Here is a 20,517-nt window from a genome sequence, read left to right as displayed (position 1 = left end):
TGTTCCACAACTCTTCTACCTTCGGTCCTACAAATTTAGACTTCAGAATAAGATGTTATCTATAATGATACTGTTGATGATAATAATAATTAACTGAGCACCTACCATGTGTCATACTGCTAGACCTGTAGCACACTGCTATCTCTGCTATAACAGTCTTAAGATTAGGTATTTATTTTCCTCATATTATCAGTGAAGAAGCAGCCTCAGAAAGGTTAAGTAATTGTCTGGTGTTGTCCAGCTAGTAAGTTGCAGAGCCAGGGTTTCAATTCAGGGCAGCTCTCTAATTTGAGAGCCCAAGTGAGGTTTCAGGAGTTATCTGTACTTGGGTACATATAACACATAGAAAAATAAAAGCCGAATCAGCCTTGAATTTTTTTTTTTTTTTTTTTTTTTTTTGCGGTACGCGGGCCTCTCACTGTTGTGGACTCTCCCGTTGCAGAGCATAGGCTCCGGGCGCTCAGGCCCAGCGGCCATGGCTCACGGGCTCAGCCGCTCCGCGGCATGTGGGATCTTCCTGGACCGGGGCACCAACCCGTGTCCCCTGCATCAGCAGGCGGACTCCCAAACACTGCGCCACCAGGGAAGCCCCAGCCTTGAATTTTTAATTCAGCTGCCAACTGTGTACTGCAGTTGGAGTCCATCCTGTAACTCCAGTTACTCCATCTCTTGGGAGCAACACCTGAAGGATGGCAGCAACTCAAGGTGTCACAAAGACCACAAACTGATCAGTACAGCATGACTGAAACATAGTACATCATGAAAACTGTGCACATGTCCAGTACAGTTGACTATAGCATGTTTTTTATTGTGTAACTGACAATGACAGATAATGCATGAGGAGATTCTGATACCTGACATCTAGTTCTCACTAAAGACTTGGTGAAATTAGAGGGGTTGCCTTTTTCTGGGTCCTTTTCTCTTATTGTATGGTTTTGCAGATCTTTTTATGCCCCACTAGGACTTAGGATGATTGTTTCCTTTTTCTCCCCCATGGCCTTTAAGACAAGTTGCAGAAAAATCTGAGTCTTTCATAATTCAGATTTTAAATGACAGAATCCCCACTAATTGTATTATTGAGGATGTTCCTTTCTGTTATATCTGCAGAAAGCCTCCTCTAAATGATTATTTATGCAGAATGGGGATATTTTGGGAGGGGGTCCTGCACCTGCTTTCCATCTCTGATTAGAGGCTTGTGTATTGTAGCCCTCCTCTCCATCCTGTCAGGCACAAGGAGATGGCTGGAGGTATTTCAAGTCTAGATTTTGACAGAAAAATCAGTGTCCAGCTTATATTTCAAACTAAAAAGGAGTTCTATTCACAGATCTTTATCCATATCAAACTACCCTTTGGTTAGAACAGTTTACAGTATCACCATCAAAATTCATTTCATATGTACTGCTTAATTTTAAGTAGTTATAGATTAAATTAAAAAGGAGAGAAATTGATAGCTTCATGTTAACCTTTCATGGGCAAATGTTTTTTATTCTACAAATATTGTTTCCTTTATGTAAATTTGATATTTAGGGGACTTGGCTGGATAGTCCTATCAATTCTGTCTTTAAATTATCTTCTAAGTCTGTAGTTTCTTTTTATACACCACCATTACTGAGTTAGTTGAGGATATAACTCTTCCTCAAGTGCAACATCTCAGTTCCCAAATTTGAACTTCCCCCTAATTTATTTTTCTGTGGTAACGTCTGAGTTAAACTGTCTATGTGACTCCTTCCTTTCCCTTTCCTGGAATCCAGTTACTCAGTTTTTCTTTGATAGTCTTTACTTTCCCTGACCTTTCCCACTGATGTTACCTTAGTCATCACTGTGCACAGGAATCCATGCACTGACTAACCTCCTAGGGGCCTGTCCTCCTCCAGTCTCCTCCCTTTTAGGCTGTCTTGCATACAAACACATGAGATGTAGTTCTGAAATACAAATCTGGTCTTGTCACTTGTTCCTTTGGTTTCCCCAGAGGCAGAATCTGAAGCAAGGAATCAAGTGCAAGTACTTAATCTGGGAGGTAAAAGAAGGGATATGGAAAGAAAGTGAGACAGGGAAGAGAAGGCAGCCAATAAAGAGTACATTATCAAACCAGTGGTCACTGTAAGCACCTGGAGCTTAATCTTCCTGGAAAAATTTTGGAAACCAGTGCAGAACACACCCCTCAGAGTTACCTCACTGGAAGGACTAGGGAATTGGAGTATTTATAAAGCAAATGCTGATAGTCATTGGTAAGGGCTGTTGGTGATGATGGGGAAACAGCAATGGTAATTTCCCAGAACACTGTACCTGCCTCGGAGTCAGGCAAAGTAGCTTTTGTGGCCAGAGGAAAAGTCAGGCAAAGAAGTGCAGGTGCTGACAATCGAAAGTCAGGCTGACATATACTGAAATTATGAGGATGAGAGTATATGGAAAGGGTACCAACAGCATCTACAATTCAAATAACCTCTGAAATGTCTCCCTATAGAAACCAGTCTGTATTTTTATGACATGCTAATAAGTCTTTTATAGTTTAAACCAAACATCTCCATGTGACTGTGCCCTTCATTCTACCCATGTGAATTTTCTATGGGCACAGCCTTTTATATCTCCAAGCTTTATGGAAACTGCTTCTTCTTCCTAGAGGTATTTTCATGTTTCTCTTCTGACCGAGTACTGTCCATCCTTCAAGAACCAGTTCAAATAGTGCTTCGTCTCTGAAGCCCTCCCTTCTTTCTGCAGGCAGAAGTGGTACTTGGAATATCATTAGAGCTCAATAAACATGATGAATGGATTATAAGTGAACATGCCTCTACTACTACTGTTGAACACATTTGTTTGTATCTGTGTGTCTGTCTCCACGATAGAGTATGAAATATCAGAGGACAAGGGCCGTGTCCTATCTGTCTTACCTCTTTCACCTAGAATGCAGTGGGCATCCAATAAATGTTTGTTGAAATATTGAAATATCCCCATGTTAGAAAATATTGACTATTTGAATATTGAATATTTTGAATATTTCAATATTGAAAACATTGAAAAATATCCCCTTAAAGAAAACTAGAAATAACACAAGAACCTCTAAGTTCTTGTCATGTTTCTGTCTGCACAATTTCATGGCTGGTAGTTTTGTTGCCTCTTTTCCAAAAAGTAGGGAGGGGGAATAAAATGAACCTCAAATTCCCTTCAAATTCTAAAACGCTATACAACTTTACTTATGCCTCTGAGATAGAGCATAGAAAATACCACAGCCAATGCCTGTTATGTTTCATCGATTGGTGGTAAAGTAGAAACATAGTATGGTGTTATTTTCTTGAGTTCTGGACTCTAGGTGTGTTTGTTAGTTTCCTTTGCAGCATCTGTGAAAGGCAAGGAAACATTTTAACCTGCATCTATATGTTATATTAAATGAAGAAAATTATTTACAAATGCAAGATTATATTTTTTTCTCAATTTTGCTATTACATGCATTTTTCTCAGTGATTCCAAAGGGATTAAAATAATTCAGAAGCATAAAGCATTTTAGGGTTATTTTCATCTGGCAAACAACACAATAAAGTTCCATCTCTAAGAAAGCTGCTCAAGAGAGAGAAGGAAGCCAATGGAGCCTAATGGAGTCGTGTTTCTACTTTTCCCACTAGAGGGAAACTATATCATTATATTATACCATGAAGACCAAATATTTGCTAAATAAAACACATTGAATGAATATTAAAAGCAGGATAGGTGAACACCTCACTCCAGGAACTGGCTGATTCACAAAAGAAGCAGTATAATCCTTTTAGAATATAATTCAGATCAGTTTTTACTTCTCTGTTCACATTCCTCTTGCAGTTGCTCATCACATTTAGAATGAAATCCAGACCCCTGACCATGGTTCACAAGGCCATTCCTGAATGAGCCTCTGGCTGTCTTTTCTATCTCATCTCATGCTGTTCCCTTCCTTGCTCTCTGTACCGCTGTACTGCATCCACAGCATCCTTACTGATGTTCCACTGTACCCAGTGTGCTCCTGCATCAGTTTTGCACTGCCTGTGCCCTCTACCCAAGATCGCTCACTTCCCACTACATTGACCTACACCCCTCACTTCATTCAGGTCTGTGCTTTAATGACTCCTCCCCAGAGAGGCCTTCTTCAGCTCTCATCTAAAAGAGCAGCCTGCATCCCTCTGTCTTGTTTTCTTGCTTTCTTGTATTTTCACGTCTCTTAGCAATACCTGCCGTATTCTATATTTATTTACTGATAATGGTGTGCCTAGCCATGAGGGTAGCAACTTGTGTTACCAGTGCCTTAAACTGTGTCACTTTAGAAACATTCAAGTATTTGTTGAATGAGTAAATGAATTTTACTGTTTCTAATTCACATTCATATTTCAATCATATCCTGGCAAGATCAGTCATGATTTGACTAGTGACCAGAGTATAGAAACCAAAGGAGAAAAATGCTTTTCTTTTTAATTTACTTAGTAACTTTGGATTTTTTTTTTTCTGTAGTTCATGGTTGATAGTAATTGACTTCTTGTTAGTTTTAAGACATTTAAAACATGAAAGCACCCTTTCCATCACAAAGGCACAGAGCCAGCCAGTTTTTAAATTAATACACATTTAGCACTTACTGGCTGGAAATAGAAGTGTGGATTATATAATATGCTGTTAATTGTTCTAACAACGACTTAAAACTTTTTCTGAGATTTTTAAACTATAAACAACGTGTGATTTCTGTTTTGAATGTTGAGAGATTCTCCTGTTATATGGACCTACTTATCCATCCACTGTCAGTAGTAATGTGGAAGTATGGTAGGCTAGTGCTGGCCCAGAGCAGTGTTGAGCTACATGGCAAAAATGTTTGGAATTCTTATATCAGCTTCCAGAAAGGTCATTTCACCCCTAGTCTGAGCGTTATCAAAAGTAATAATTTTGAGGAATCATGCCCCCTCATGAGTTTTCTGTAGTTCATCAGTCTTATGCCAGAGATAGATGACTGTTAATGTAGACTTTCTAGGAACATTAGTCATATTGGTATTAATGATATTTTACAGGTACTGAGAATAGATGAGAGTAGATTTTAAAGCAGGAAATTCCAGTTTAATTAAACACACTATCCATCCTCTTGCTGTTTTCAAAAAATGTAATAAGCTGTATCATTTTTACTGTGTTAAAGTTTATTCTTGTCTCCTACACCTTAATCATTCACATTTTTGGAATTTATGGTATTTTTAAGATGAGTTAAATAATAATTATTTTAACCCAAAATTTACGTTATATATCAGGGGTTGGTAAACTTTTTTTTTTTATAAAAGGCCAGATAGTAAATACTTCTGGCTTTGTGAGCCACATGGTTTCTGTTGCAGCTACTCAACTGTGCCATGGTAGTGTGAACAGTACATAAATGAATGAGCCTGGCTGTGTTCCAGTATAACTTTTTTTCAAAAACAAAAAGCAGGCCAGATTTGGTAGTTTGCCAATCCCTGTCACATATTACTATATCTCAGATTTTTCAGGGTGAAGATTGTCTCTTGAGGGTGGAAGCCATCATATAGTAGAGAATAAGGCAGATGCATCCCATAAATTCTCATTAAATTGATTTAAATAAAATAGAAGGGAATTCCCTGGTGGTCCAGTGGTTAGGACTCTGTGCTTCCACTGCAGGGGGCATGGGTTCAATCCCTGGTCGGGGATCCCACAAACCGTGCGGCGTGGCCAAAAAAAAGAAAAAGAAATTATATAATAGTTGATCCAATAGAAAGTTATGATTTTGAATGGAAGACATCACCTCATATATAATCCAGTGTCTCCCATATAAATATCCACTGGATAAATACCGACTGCATTTTAGATATTTTTTTAAAAAGCACCTCCCCCTTCCCGATTAACTGGTTTCTTTTATTTTATTAAGTATGACTCATCACATTTCCCCTTTAGCCCTGCCTAAGAACTAAGATTTAACTAAGAAGTAAGAGCTAAGTTTTGTGCCCTATTTTGGTAGACATCATTAACTTAGGTTTTCTAGTACGATTACCTCCCATGCCTTCATAGACTTAATTCTTTTTTGAAAGTAGGTGAGGAATAAATATATAATATATTTATACCTGTTATATCTAATAAGGGTGTAACTTGGTGTGGCTTCTTGACAAAGATGACTTTTGAACCCATTTTAAAAGATGAGAGGTATGGACTGGATGAAAAGAAAAGAATAAAAATAGTTTTTGATCAGAGTAAGGACATCAAGGTAGGACTTGGAATATTGGGCTGAGTTAGATGATATTGAGAAGTGACAGCAACAAAAGCACATCTTGAATCACAGGTACACCAGTTTCATCAGTACAGATGAATTCAAAGTCCCCAATTTCTCAAGAGTATAAATAAATAACAAGGGTTTTTAGCTGCTATTTGGGGTCACTATTCTTGGGAAGCTATTTACAGGTGTTGTATAGTGAAACAGTTTAGCTAAACTAGTACTACTTGCCATAATAGTGATAATTATATATGTGTTTGTAAAGTGAGAACCATTATTTTGTATGCTCATATAAATTATATTACACTAATTATTTCATCAAATACTATTATAGTGATTTGCTAATTATTAATAGAGTAATTCTTACTGTACTGTGAAATAGTGTTAAACAGAAAAAGTTGTCAATATTTTAAAGTGTACCATCTAGAATAAGCAATGCTTCAAATTTTTTGGCTTTTTTGTTTATTTGATTAAAGTGTAATTCTCATACATATGTATATTTGTATATCATTTTATTTCCTGTAAATAACATTTTCCTAATTTTGATTTGCTTTTTTTTTAGTTGTTTTACAGGTTTGCAGCCTGGTCCTTTACCCAATCAAGTTCATTGAAACTGTGAGCTTGAAAATTTACCATGAGTTCAATTGGGGTTATGGCTTGGCCTGGGGTGCAACTATATTTTCGTTTGGGGGTGCCATCCTTTATTGCCTGAACCCTAAGAACTACGAAGACTACTACTAGAACCAATAGTCTAAAATTTTAAAAAAAATCAACCATCCAACAAAAGGATTACATCTGCATCTTTTCTAAGTCACTATTTTCTAAAACACTTGTGGAGCATCAAGCAGTTTGCTCAGTTGATTTAATATCTTTTGCCTTTTGGCTGTCAACATCATAACCAGCTTTTACATCCATTTTAGGGACCTGCACAAATTAAGAGAGCTGATTAGACATAGGCAAATGCTGCAAACTTCCAATATGTTCATGTCACTTTTCTTGACAAGTGAAGGGTCTATATGACAGCAACCATTGTGAGAAACTAGTTGGAATGAGAAATGCCTGAATCTTCTATTGCCTGCAGGGGAGCAGCTGGCATAAGCAACGTTTAGAAGCTCCATTGTGCTGACAAGGATTCCTCTGTTAGAGTCCTTATCGCCTGCTTATCCCACCCAGTGACTACATTGGCCGTTGGTTATTTGCTTGAGTGAACTCTTGAAAAGTGAACTTCCCTTCAGCATCTAATGGGGGTTCTGAATGTAACTGGTTAATGATACATATTCCACCTTCAAGAATACTTGTTTTAAAGGGAGGTTATGCTTTGGCAATCAGCATCTCCCTGGGAAGGAAGTCAAGACTTGGAGACATGTGCTTTTCATTATGTGGTTAGAAATTTTGCCTCAGCCATATCTAGAATGAGGAAAAATTGAGTCTCTACTTTCCTTGGGGCAACTAGAAAGAAATATGCATGAGTTGCTTTTGTCCTAAGTACCCTTTAAATCACTTACCAAACATTACAGCAAACAGTTGTGCATATGTAACAAGCTTAAATATTTTTATAGAAGGTGAACCATTAGTATAAATGGTAATAAGTTATTCCCTAGCCCTACACATGCATTTGCCTTTTGCACATAAAATAAATGTTTGCTCTAGTGAAGTGATTTGAACACTAACCTTGTACACATTTTTAAGAGGCTTAGATCGGTATTCACACTTATTTACCATACAAAAGTGCATATACCCTAAAGCTTTTGCTCTATGTTCTCTACTGTTTCACTGGAAAGTGTTAATAGAATTGTATAAGAAGAAAAACTGAAATGGTGTTAATCTGAAAATTAATGATTCTTCTGTAAGCCCTGTAGTTCAAAAGAGAGTAGCAATTAGGATGATCATTTTGTTTAAAATTCATTAAAATAGAAGGCTGCTTTTTTCCCAAGTATTTTAAATGTCTTCATTAAAAAATAAAGGAATAGTGATAGATTTATATAAATGTCTAAATGTCAATAGAGGAGTAGAATTCATCTGGTTATCACCTGGTCCTCTGAAGTTAACTAATGGGCTAACTGATTTGTGCACACAATTATGATGGATTTATAGTAAGGGAATCATTTATTGACTGGTCAAATGGAAGGAACTATCAATAATAGGGAATAAGCTTGCAACGAGTCTTACACTGCAAACTTGTGTTAATCCTGTTTAATATACAAATTTGGTTAGTTTAATTGTAAACATATTTTTATATCAAATATACAGTTCTAATATAAAAATTATAAATAATTATTTTTGTTAACAAAGACACTATTTGGCCCTCTTGCAGAAAGAAGCATTGGAGAAATCATTTAAAATGTACCTGTGTTCTGTTATATTGCAAAATCTGTTAAGAGCAGGACCACATCAATAGTATTTAATAATTTGCTTTACCTCCCAAAGCAGAGTTCTGCTTTCAGCTTGTCTTAAGAACTGTTGCCAAAACAACAGGAAAAAAACAAAACTATTTTATTATTCAAAGGCTTAAAAAAACCCTCTTATCTTGTGACTTTTCTATGGAATCACAAAGTAAATTTGAAAAACCAGGCTTATTCTTATTTTAGCGATGACAGACAAAAATGATTAAATGCATCCTAGAGAGAAACCTTTATAAAAGTATATAATTCTGTATAGAATCATAAGAAACTATGAGTGGAAATTTTCCGGAAAGATATTACTATTATAGAATCTTTTGAAGCAATTTTCTTGAGAAATAGTAAAATCTGGGCCAGACTATCTTGCTGTTAATTGCATATTATCAGAGCAGCATGAGAAATAACGGTATTTGTTGGAAAGGGATTTCAGCTACTAAACACTCTTTACTGGGAGAGAATCTCTTTATTCCTGAATAATGGACAAACAGTACTTTGGTGCTGACATCAATGAGGCACTTTTCTTAGTCCTAGTAGAGGATGCAGTGTGCTGTTAGAACAATATCATATCTTGAGTCTTACAAAGTTTTCATTCTCTGTCAATATGAAAAGCTGGAAAGTGACAGAATATAGTATAAGCTAAGGCACACATATTTGCTGTTTACTGAGAAGTAGATTTCTTATATAACTTTTTTCCCCTTCCCAGTGAAGAGCCCTATGCTATATTTCTACCATCACTAATATTTGAAAGTGTTTCATTACTAACAAGTTCAATATAACATGAAAGTTGTCATTGCTCATCCAAAATACTGTTTTGTCTATCAGAATCAACACAAGTGAATTTTTCACTCACAATAACATTATGTCTTTGCAGCTTTAGGTTTGTTTAATGTTTTCTTACAAGCCAAACTATTAACTACAATCCCATTGTTTATCTTAGAGAGAGAGAGAGATATATACATACATACATATAGCATAAAGTACTCAGCAGGGCTAGTTATTTGGATTTCTTGCACAACAATTTAGCTTTTTGTAAGTTCAACATGTAAATTTTAAAGACATAAATATAGAGAGACCTATGTGTTTGAAATATAAATGATATATATGGATTAGCATGTACCTGTATATTATTAAACATGCAATGAACTGACTGGTAAGTGACGTCTAATTGTATGGCTAGCAATGTAATTTATTCAGACTGTATTTTTGTACAGAGCAGCGCACACTAACCTATGCCTCTGTGTCCTCTTTAATGCCTAAAACTGTGCCTAGAAATTTCATCTGTCTTAAAAAATAAAATATACTCCATGCTGTTTATGCTATTAGTTTCTCTACTGCTGTTATATATTTATTATTTTAAAATATATGACATGTTTAATACTTAAATATGAATTCATGCTATTCTGGTTATTGTTTTTTTAACAGTCCTCTGGGGGGAACCTGTTTATCACTCCAGTGGTTTTGAGTTTGCAGTTTCACGATCAGTTCTTAATTTCATGATTTTTGTAGCTGACATGAAGTTATCTATGTGGAAAAAATAAAAATAAAAGTGGCTTCACTGATGTGGTTTGACTTTGTGTCTTCTCTACTGTGTGGACTCTTTAACAGGTTTCTAAATTACATGTCTTCAGTTCATTTTCTCTTTTATAAAGTATATGTTATTTAGAAAACATAGCTTGATATGACATGTTCATTTTGTGTAAAAAATTTTTTAACTATATTTTGTTTCAAATCCTTTCTATCTTCTGCAGCTGAGTTATATGAACAATAAAAGAAAGAATATTAAGTGTCTTTTTTAACTTTCTATCTTAAAAGGCACAGAGAGGAGATATAGTGTAGGCTCTCCTTTTTCCTATTGTCTAATCACACAAGTAGAAAGAGGAGTAGTGAAGGGTTTGATACTCTATTTTGGTTTTTGTTTAGTTTTCAGTAGTTGCAAGGTATGTTAAAACAGGCTTTCCTGCATTATTTCTATTTTTTAATTAGACACTGAATTTTCAATGTGCATATGTGTATGTGTAGAAATTCATAAAGTCCAAATTTCCCATCACCCTTTGTGTATTAGATAAATGTTAAGTATACTTGGAAAGAAATATATATTAGAGCAAAAAATTCACTTGTATGATTGTCAGAAAATTTTCTGGAAGGTAGAAATAGAGCCATATATAATTGAGCAAATTTTCTTGTGTTGATAAAATCAGTTTGAATATAAAATATATATTTTTTGTCATGCCTTTCATTTCTCATGAACGCTCAAATCTTGACAGGTTCACAGTATATTTTTCTGCTGAAAAAATATTGTAAATCATTCATAAATCTATGAGGTATTTAATATCAGATGTTCAAAAGTATGCACATTTAAGTTATGAATTCTAACATTTTCACAAATTTTCTATCGTAGAAATTTTCCTTTTCAATGACCTTATTCTAATTCGATGGAGCAGCATCATTCATTTGATGTATTATATTTTCAGTATAAGGTACTTTCATTTTCATACAGAATTCTCACAGGCAAAACACCTTTACAGTCATGTCCTGCCTGGTAATTATCCATGACCCAGTTTCTCTGAATTTGGAAGACATGGAGAGATAACTTCACTAGGATTAGACAAGGGAAAATCCATTGCCTTCAGATATCTCATTGTGAACAGGAAACAGGAAAACAATTTTAATTTGCTTTGCCATAGTGGCCATATAGTCAGTTTGTGATTTGTTTTATTAAGTCAGGCCCATGCTTTGTCAACACAATGTTCCATTTTGGTGGTCTTTAAGTCATTTTGGTTAGAAAAATTAACTGATAGCGAAATTATTTTGTATTCTGTAGAATAATCCACTGAATACCTGGATTTTTAATTTATTGGTCAAATTTTCATGTTACGACCTTCTATTAATAGCTTTTCAGAAGTGCAACCTTAAATGAGATAAGATTAAAGGAGCAAATAAAAATGAGAATTAAGCGCTTAGTATTTTCACAGGAAGCACTAATTTATTTGAATAATTTAACTTGAATAACTTCTGTGTCAAGTATTGGGAACACAATGTCATAGATACTTAATGTCAAAGTTAAAATCAGACTAAGTAACAAAACTCTATGAAATAAAATGCCAACAATTTTTCTGATATAAGGCAGGTTTGCAGACTGGGAAGTCCTCACATTTTTAATAACTACTAGATGTTGCCACGAGCAGACGGCCCATATATCCATACCTGGAAAATCTGTTTTCAAAGACTCACCAGCTAGGTGACTCACACATTTATATTCCAGCCGTAAGTCTAATGGTTCCAAAGTATAACTAAGAGAACAGGAGCTGAACTGTTCAAGTGGGAAGGATAATATGTGGTGTTTGTAAGCCAAGATTAACAGCATACAAAGAATGGTGTTCTTTGTAAAACTAAAGCTGTGTTGAGTGGTTCACCAGAGAAACTCAGTTTTGGCAAGCAATTATTTCCAAGTTGAATGACTTCATAGAAATAATGATTATAAAAGAAGCTTGGAACAAATACTGGAAAATCATGTCATCAAACCAGCAAAAACCTTGAATACTTCAATTTCTGCGTGTGACGTGGATTAATGAAGAAAATAGTATCTAAACTATGTATATAATTTATATACTAATTTTGGCATGGGTGAGGATGTTCTGTGTGACCGGAAGGCATTTCTTATACACAGAAGAGAGACAGGCATAGACTTTAACTTCAAACACTGCATATACATGATGGTACTGAAGATGGCCCCTTGGTTGCTTTGACTTTATCATCAGAAAGGTAAAATAAGAAATTAATATCTTACAACCTATTTAGTTTTTTGATAAAAATGTAGTTCACAAGGAAGAGTTCAAAGAAATTGTTTTAAAACTGAACAGAAGACATTTCTCTTAAGATTATTAAGGAAAGATAAGCTGGGACGAAGTGAGAGAGTGGCATCGACATATATACACTACCAAATGTAAAATAGATAGCTAGTGGGAAGCAGCCGCATAGCACAGGGAGATCAGCTCAGTGCTCTGTGACCACCTAGAGGGGTGGGATAGGGAGGGTGGGAGGGAGGGAGACGCAAGAGGGAGGGGATATGGGGATATATGTATACATATAGCTGATTCACTTTGTTATAAAGCAGAAACTAACACAACATTGTAAAGCAATTATAGTCCAACAAAGATGTTAAAAAAATCCAACAACAACAAAAGATGATTATGAATGGGGAATTAAATTATTAAGGGTTAAATGGAGGAGAAACACTGCTTCGCTGGCCTCTGATACTGTGTGTTAACTGAAAATACAGATAATGCTATCATGCTTGGCAGCCTCTCTCTGGGAAACTTGTGGATCAAAGCATTTTTGGAGAGTAAGTTCCCCTTTGTGGCCATTTCACTGCTCAGTGGTAATGTGGCAGTTCCTGACATCAAGAACAAGTTTTACCATTTTTAACTTTTAGGTGATTCTTCTTAAACATTATCTAGCCATTATGGTTGTGTCATTTATTAGAGCCATGGTGTGTCTGAAAGAAGCAAAATGAGATATTGTAATAAAACATTTAACACTAATGATCATGTAAAGTATATTTTTTAAAAAATTTACTGAAGTATAGTTGATTTATAATGTGTTAATTTCTACTATACAGCAAAGTGATTCAGTTATACATATATACATTCTTTTTCATATTCTTTTCCATCATGGTTTATCACAGGATATTGAATATAGTTCCCTGTGCTATACAGTAGGAATGAAAAGTATGTTTCTCATTCAACTCCAAGCTATGGGTGCTGTTCACTGTTGGAACAAATTTGGCATAAATTTGATATAATACAGAAATCTATATGGAGGCATAATGTTTCATATAAAATTTCCAGTTATATTTTCTGAAGACCTTGATATTTTTAAATGCTTCTTAATGAAGCAGAATTCTGGAAAATCCATTCTTGGAATATTTCTTTGCAAACCTCAATATTTAGCACATCCTTCCAGACAACTTTAAAGACATGGAATGCTCTGAGTTTCTTTCCCGCATTCTTTTCAGGCATGGATAAAATTATTTTTCCCCATTTGTATCAGAAAGTCAATAAATATTAGTACATATTTGGGCAGGTATTTGAACTTTAGGAAGTTCAAGTATGAGCCTAAACACATCAACATCTCCTGCTGCTGCTAACTGCATGACATGTTTGAATCACAAATGCTCTAAAAGTTGAGGCAACAATTAAGACTTCTTATGCCCATTCAAATCAAAAGCACTGTTTGACTTCAGTTAGGCTTGTTGGACTACTATGCTCTCTGGACGGGGAAAACACATGTGACATGCTCTTTTCCTAAAGTTAGGCTCGTATTGATTTACGAGTATAAATATGTACAAATTTTGTGCATTTTTATATTTAGAATGGTTTGCATATATGTTTTTTATTTTGGAACCAGAGCATTTTTAGAATTATTTACAATCTATGTAATACAAAGTTAAAGTGAGCATAAAGATTGGAGAAAAATATATACAGGACAAGGAGATCTAACAGTTGGATCTTCCAAGTTTTATCATTTAGTCATAACTATGTGGTATAAGACCGTGCAGTTATGAGAGTAGAAACCTGACAGGTTGATGTAATTGATTAGCTTTGGAGTCTAGGCTTCACCCATAATGATTTTTCTGAGAACAGTAGAGGACTTGGCAGGCAGCCATATTTGCACCACATGACCCTGCACCCCTGGTCAGAGGTGATTACATACAGCAGAGATGGTTCCTGTCTTAAGCTAGTCCCCTCTGTTTCCCTTGCCTATTGATTTGGAATTGGTCTCTGCATGTAGCTAGTAATAAAATGCATAAACTATGGAGTTTGGGGGTACGTGCAGGGAGGCAAAGAAAAACTGCAGAGAATAAAGGAATGAAATAGATATGCAGAGAGAAGCAGTCAAGAGGGACCCTGTAAGACGCAGAGAGAATAACAGTGGGTGGTCCCAGTTCTTAGTAAGGTCAAGCTGCCTTGTGTTCCCTGAAATACTCCTGTGTCCTTCCAATAATTTCCTGTTTTGATTAAACTAGTTTTAGTTGGAGCCAATAGAACCTTTTGTTAGACAAAGCACCCTTTGTTAGAGGATTTAATATTCAGGTTGTGCTAAATCTCCAAAAAAGAATTGGGAAGTACATGAAGATTTCTTGACATACTTCCTATCCCACCCCAGCGTGCCTAACACTCCTATTTCCCCATCAGAATTGCTCCCAGTTCTCTCATTCACAGTAAAATATAACGAAGTGAAAATATTTTAGTGTAAACACTCCCTTCTGTGTGTATATTTTTCCCAGGATCAAAGTCATATGCTAAGGGGGAAAGATCAATAATTATTAGATGGCATGAAAACTGTCCTGGAATCTCTGAAGCCACTCATGGTAATTTCTCCCCCATCTTACATCACAAATGCACTGGCAATCTACCTTAGCCCATAAGAGCTGTCGTGCTGCACAACTCCAGACAGCACCATTCACATGCATTCTCCAAGAATGCTGGTCCTGCTGATTTTGCCTGTTTCTTTGCACTTACGGCTTCTCTTGAGCATTTCAGAGTAATATCTCACACACACAATACTATCAACCAAGGTTTCTATTGCCTCCGCTCTGGTGCTTTTTTGGCTCAGGTGAATCAGGACCAATTAGAATCAAGCATGCTGGAGTGTACACATTAATTGTATTTGGTAGAAGAGTCTACTCATCCAACTCTTCTGGACACCTGATCTGTATGGCTGCTTAAGCAAGTCAACCTAACAGTTCCAGTTATTTTTGGATCATCCTTTGGCTAAAATGGTGGCTCCACACATGAAAAAGCAGTTATACACAAGCACAGACAACTGAGCCCAAGGTCAAGGACTTAATCTCCTCCACATATGTGTTCCAACTCAACCTAGGATTAAACAAGAGGTGGGAAGAAACCCTCCCTCCTGCTTCTTGCTATTGTATCCTCCTAAAGGCAAATGTGTGTGTGTGTGTGTGTGTGTGTTTTAAGAAAAGATCATTACTTGTTCATGAAAATTCACTGATGTAATATGTATTTCAATATCAGATGCACTGTGACAGATAAATACCTTCAAAAAGAGGATTATTCTTTCTTGTGATGAGACCAAAATATTTACGTGTTTAAATAATATACTAGCATGATTTTTTTTTTTAGTTCTTAGAGCAAAGTGTTATAGGCAGTCAAATTATCTGTCATCTCCACAGTTTTCATCCAGGGGCTAAGCCATCCACTTTCAGAGGGTTTTTTTTTCCTATTTAATTTCAAAACAAAGTTCTATTGATTGATGTGGATTTTAGCTTTCACATTTTTCTGTGATTTTGTATGACAGCAGGTGGCCTCAAGCCCTTAAGACAAACTGATTCATCACCAGAAGCATCCACTGGTATAACACAAGATCCTTGCTTTTTGTGAACAATACCTTCAAATTGTCCAGAGAAGCCACATGCACACAGAACATAAAACAAAAGAGTGGTTCTGACAACTGGTACTACTGAAAGAAAGGTCACTTAAGACTTAATTGATAGAACACTCCAGAGATATGGTGTGACTTCTAGACCATTTGAGTTGTTTTAGTATTTGATATCACTAAATATTCTGCATCATTATTTTCTCACTTGTTTAATTTTCTCAGGCCTTTAAAGACCCTCAAACACATTTAACAAAAAGCCCAGTCCTTTAGCACATTCTTTTTTCCTGTGGCCTGAGCAGCAAAAGCCATTTGTTTTTGAAATACCAGGCAACTGTCACATACCCTGGGTCAAGGGAAAGTGCATGCCTTGTTATTTCCATTCTTATTTGGATCTAACAATGCAAGGCAAAATAATTTTGCATTCCTGACTCCTTCATCAGGAAAATGACATAAGAATCTGCAGAACAAACATAGCATGAGGCATTTAGGAGTGCTGTATTTTACACACTATATTTAAATGCTGCAGGAATAAGAATAGAGTCTTAAAAATACATCCGGTCAGGACTTGCTTCCTCCTTTCTCCATTCTTTAAATGCAAACGCATGCATATTGACAGCTCTCAGAAAAACAGCCCTAATGAGAATTTCTCCCTTTCTCAAGGGGTGCCCTCTGCCACGATCTATTTATGGAATAATAGCGGGCTCCCTACTTCATTCTCACATTGTAAGTTTAAAAGAGCAATTTCCATTTTTGAAGTATTGCTAAAAGGAAAGAAGTCATCTTTTATCACAGTCAGGAAAGGTCGGCAAGTCAGTAATCCTCCATTCACTTACTGACAGAAATATCCTCTTTCCTTCCACAGCAGACCAGAAAAGTGATTTATTTGAGATTGGCATTAATACATAAAATGGCCAGTGCACCTAGCTATGCCTGGGCAATCCCTTACATGGTCCGGAGGCAAAGTTCTTTTATTACCTGCTAAGGCTGTGAATTGAATCTGTTGGAGCAAGTATTGTAGATAGGAGTCCCAATCCCCTCCCAAGCACTCTTCCATAATATCTAATCCTGACAAAGCTGAAATATTTTCATAATGAAGACCAACAAAGAAGCTTTCTTTGATTCTGTGCCCAGATGTTTACTTTTACTTTGCATTCAGGTGCACACAGACACACACACATACACACACAGACACATGGACACAGACACACACACACCCCCTATTTATGGAAGTTTTGTTTGTTTCTTGCTAACCTCATGTTGTTTTTCAGCCCTCCAAACTAAGTTTTATTGCATCTTTAATATGGGCCCAAAACGTACAAGGCAATGGGACATTACTAAAGGTATAATTTGAGACTTCATGGGTCTTATAATTCAAGTAGGGAACACAAAGTGTGCACATAGAAACAATAATTCTGCCTCACATGGTGATATGATTTACAGTTCTCAAAGTAAGTTCATTAATTTTAATTGCAACCTAATATTTTACTAACAATATAGAGTATGTAGCAAGATTTTGACCAAAATTAAAATGTGGTTAAACAGAATGATACATGGAAGAATCAGTCTGGGTTTTTCTGTGCACTTGTAGACTAAATATTTTCTTTTGGGAAAAAAAGAAAATCTCTACCTGTATAATCTAAAATACCAGGGATTGTAAGAATTTATGTACTTTAATAAGAAAGGAAAAAACACAACCAAGTTTGGGTGGAGGCATGGTCTAACAGAAGTCCTTTGAATAAAACTGGGTCACCAAAGGCTATATTAGTTTCAGTTTAAAACTAGGCTACTCAATACAGTGGCCACAGAGAAAAGAACAGCAAGGGAAGCTTAACATCTCAATCTTGGCACTGGGTGGAGAATTTGAACAACTAGTTGGTACTCGTGCAAGTCTGAGGTCTGAATTCACAATTCCAGTGCGGTCCAAAGAACTTCAAGCAGAGAATTTAATTTAAAATGGTCTCAGGTGGGTAGTGCCGGAAGTTGGCTGGCAAAAGTAAGTGAAAATTCTCTCTGGAAGACCTTAACTTTGATCCAGGCTGACAAAGATTGAGGATGCAGTTGATTATAAGATGGACCTTGATTTCACAGGTGTGAAAAAATATGTTTTAGGATTAAGGAAATATGGTTATTACTTATTTGTGATTAAAAGACTTTCACTTCAGAATTAGCTCTGTTATGATTAAAATATCTGAGATTTAAGAAGAGTTACTTGTCATATGTCATAGTCATTATTTTTCAGTTTCTTTAATTTTTGGAGACTTATCTATATATCTTCTGAAATATGTTTCCAGCCTAGCAATTCCGGGCTAATATGTTACTTATTTACAAAATAATAATGGTGACAAATATTAGAAAAGACTTTAAGCAGTTTATTTGCTCTATATGCTCTATGAAAAAGATATGCTCTATAAAAAAGCACCCATTAAAAAAAGTATGATGCTTAATGGCAGCTTAGGCTAAAGGAATGGAGACGAACCAGAAGATGATCTTATAGGGGTGCTTCCAAACATGACATTCTAATTATAATTGCTTGTTTGTTTGCTTAATCTTTTTTATTGTCAAATAAAATACACACAAAAATGTACAAATACGTATGTAGAGCTCAGTAATTTATCACGGAGAGAACAACCATATAATCATAACCAAGATCAAAAAACAGAATTGCCAGCATTTCAGAGATCTTTCATGCTCCTCTCATCACTGTCCCCCGAGTTCCTCCACCCTAGAGACAACCATTTCTTGTGCCCTTTTTTTTTTAAAGTAGCTTGACCACCTAACGACTCATTCCTATATAGTTTTATTTAGTCTGATTTCTGAACTCAGGAAAGTGAACTTATGCAGTATTTGCTTTGTTTCTGTCTTATTTTGCTCAACGCTGTGTTCTTGATATTTGTTCAAATTGTTGCATGTAAGCTGTACTTTGTTCAACTCATTGCTGTATAATATTCCATTATATGAAGATGCCACAATTTATTTATCCATTATACATAAATGGATATATAGCTGGACATATAGTTTGCTCTCAGTTTGGACTATTACAAATATTTTGGTATGATTATTCTTGTACAGGCCTCTTGATAAAACTGTGCACATAATTCTGTTGTGTATTTATAACTTGGAACATAATTGATGGGTTATAGGGAATTCACATGTTCAACTTAATAAGTACTTCCAAGCAGTTTTCCAAAGCAGTGGTATCAATTTCCATGCCCAGCTGCCACATAATAGAGTGCCAATTTTTTTTTCAGATTTTTTTTTAGTCATCTGGCCTGTAGAAAACTTCTTCAATGACTTTTAAGAATACATAAAAATTTGCAAATAGCACTGTAGGATTATGGTGTCAGGATTCAAAACTATTGACAGGCTAGGACAATGAAGCAGTGACAATAAGGTAAAACTAAGCAGGAACTATACAAAGCTACATCTTCTGAGCAAGCACAATACAAAGAGACTAAGTATTACAGAATTTTACATGAAAAAGATGGTGGGATCTTATGAAGGTGTAGTTGTCAGGAAAAAATAAGTGCTATCCAAATCTACATCAAGCACAATCAGTTTTCTCTTAGCAGAATTGTGTATGTCCTAACAAGGAGTCATCATTTTTCTCCCTAGATGTTTGTTAGTTAATGAATAAGTGAATAAATGAATGACTGAATGGTTTGTTTTCAAAGCTGAATACTAGAGAAAGTAAAGACACTCAAGAGCAAAACTCTTCTGAGTGTTCTTTCTCTTTTCCCTCTAAATTTCCTTTTTATTCAAAGAAGGACCAAGAAAATTAGATGATAATCATCAAAGGAGAAGAAAATGATTAAAATAAGAGCCAGTTAAATCAAACCTAGGATTTTGGGGAGATATTTATGAAACAACAGGTTTTGTATAAATCATTTAAGTCTTAGTTATGCTTTCCAAAGCAGAACTCTTTTCCTATTGTTTAATCCATTTCTTTGGGGTTTCTTTTTATTTTTCTTCTCTTTTCTTCTATTAAGTTCATTTTTTTCTTTCTCTTCTTTTAAAAGTGTCATCTCTGTGTTTTATAAAAAGAGGAATACTGCAGACAAAAGCCTCCCAAATCAAGAAGTCCCTCTTCGGGTCATGCCTTACTCAGCTTAGGTGCACACTTCTATGCAGAGTCCTGTTTCCCTTCAGTTCTCCCCATTATTCATTTCACCCAGTGCAGCATCTAGTTTTATTTTATTTTTGAAGAAAATAATAACTTTGGGGGGTACAATATATGTAAAAATGAAAAATTAATCGAATTTTTAAAATTCATGCCCATAGAAAATATTCCATGTAAATAAAGTCACACCTCATGAACTTAATGCCTATTAACATCTCCAGACTTTTCTTTTTTATGTTTATTCCAATTTCTAGGCATAATCATCTTCTTGTTTTGCACCATTTATACTTGCATGCATCCTTGAAGCTGAGGAATAAATGCCCTGTTTCATTGCTATTTCCCTAGGTTTTTTGGTTCAGTGGTCTGATGTGTATAACGCTTCATAAAAT

General features: G+C 35.6%; 1 protein-coding gene across 1 annotated transcript in view; it reads left to right on the top strand.

The window, feature by feature from the left end:
• Window positions 1–10,169, top strand: part of TMEM47 (transmembrane protein 47) — a 29,225-nt gene extending 19,056 nt beyond the window's left edge. The window contains exon 3 of the mRNA XM_082864781.1: window positions 6,774–10,169. Within this exon, the coding sequence (XP_082720907.1) occupies window positions 6,774–6,952 (179 nt within the window). The 3' untranslated portion in view covers window positions 6,953–10,169. The remainder of the gene's footprint in view (window positions 1–6,773) is intronic.
• The last annotated feature ends 10,348 nt before the right edge of the window (window positions 10,170–20,517 follow it).

The sequence above is a fragment of the Leucopleurus acutus genome (assembly GCF_964270905.1).
Source record: "Leucopleurus acutus genome assembly, chromosome: X".
In the NCBI taxonomy this organism is placed as follows: domain Eukaryota; kingdom Metazoa; phylum Chordata; class Mammalia; order Artiodactyla; family Delphinidae; genus Leucopleurus; species Leucopleurus acutus.
The sequence above is the reverse complement of the archived record's forward strand: the minus strand, read 5'-3'. Positions and strand labels throughout refer to the sequence as shown.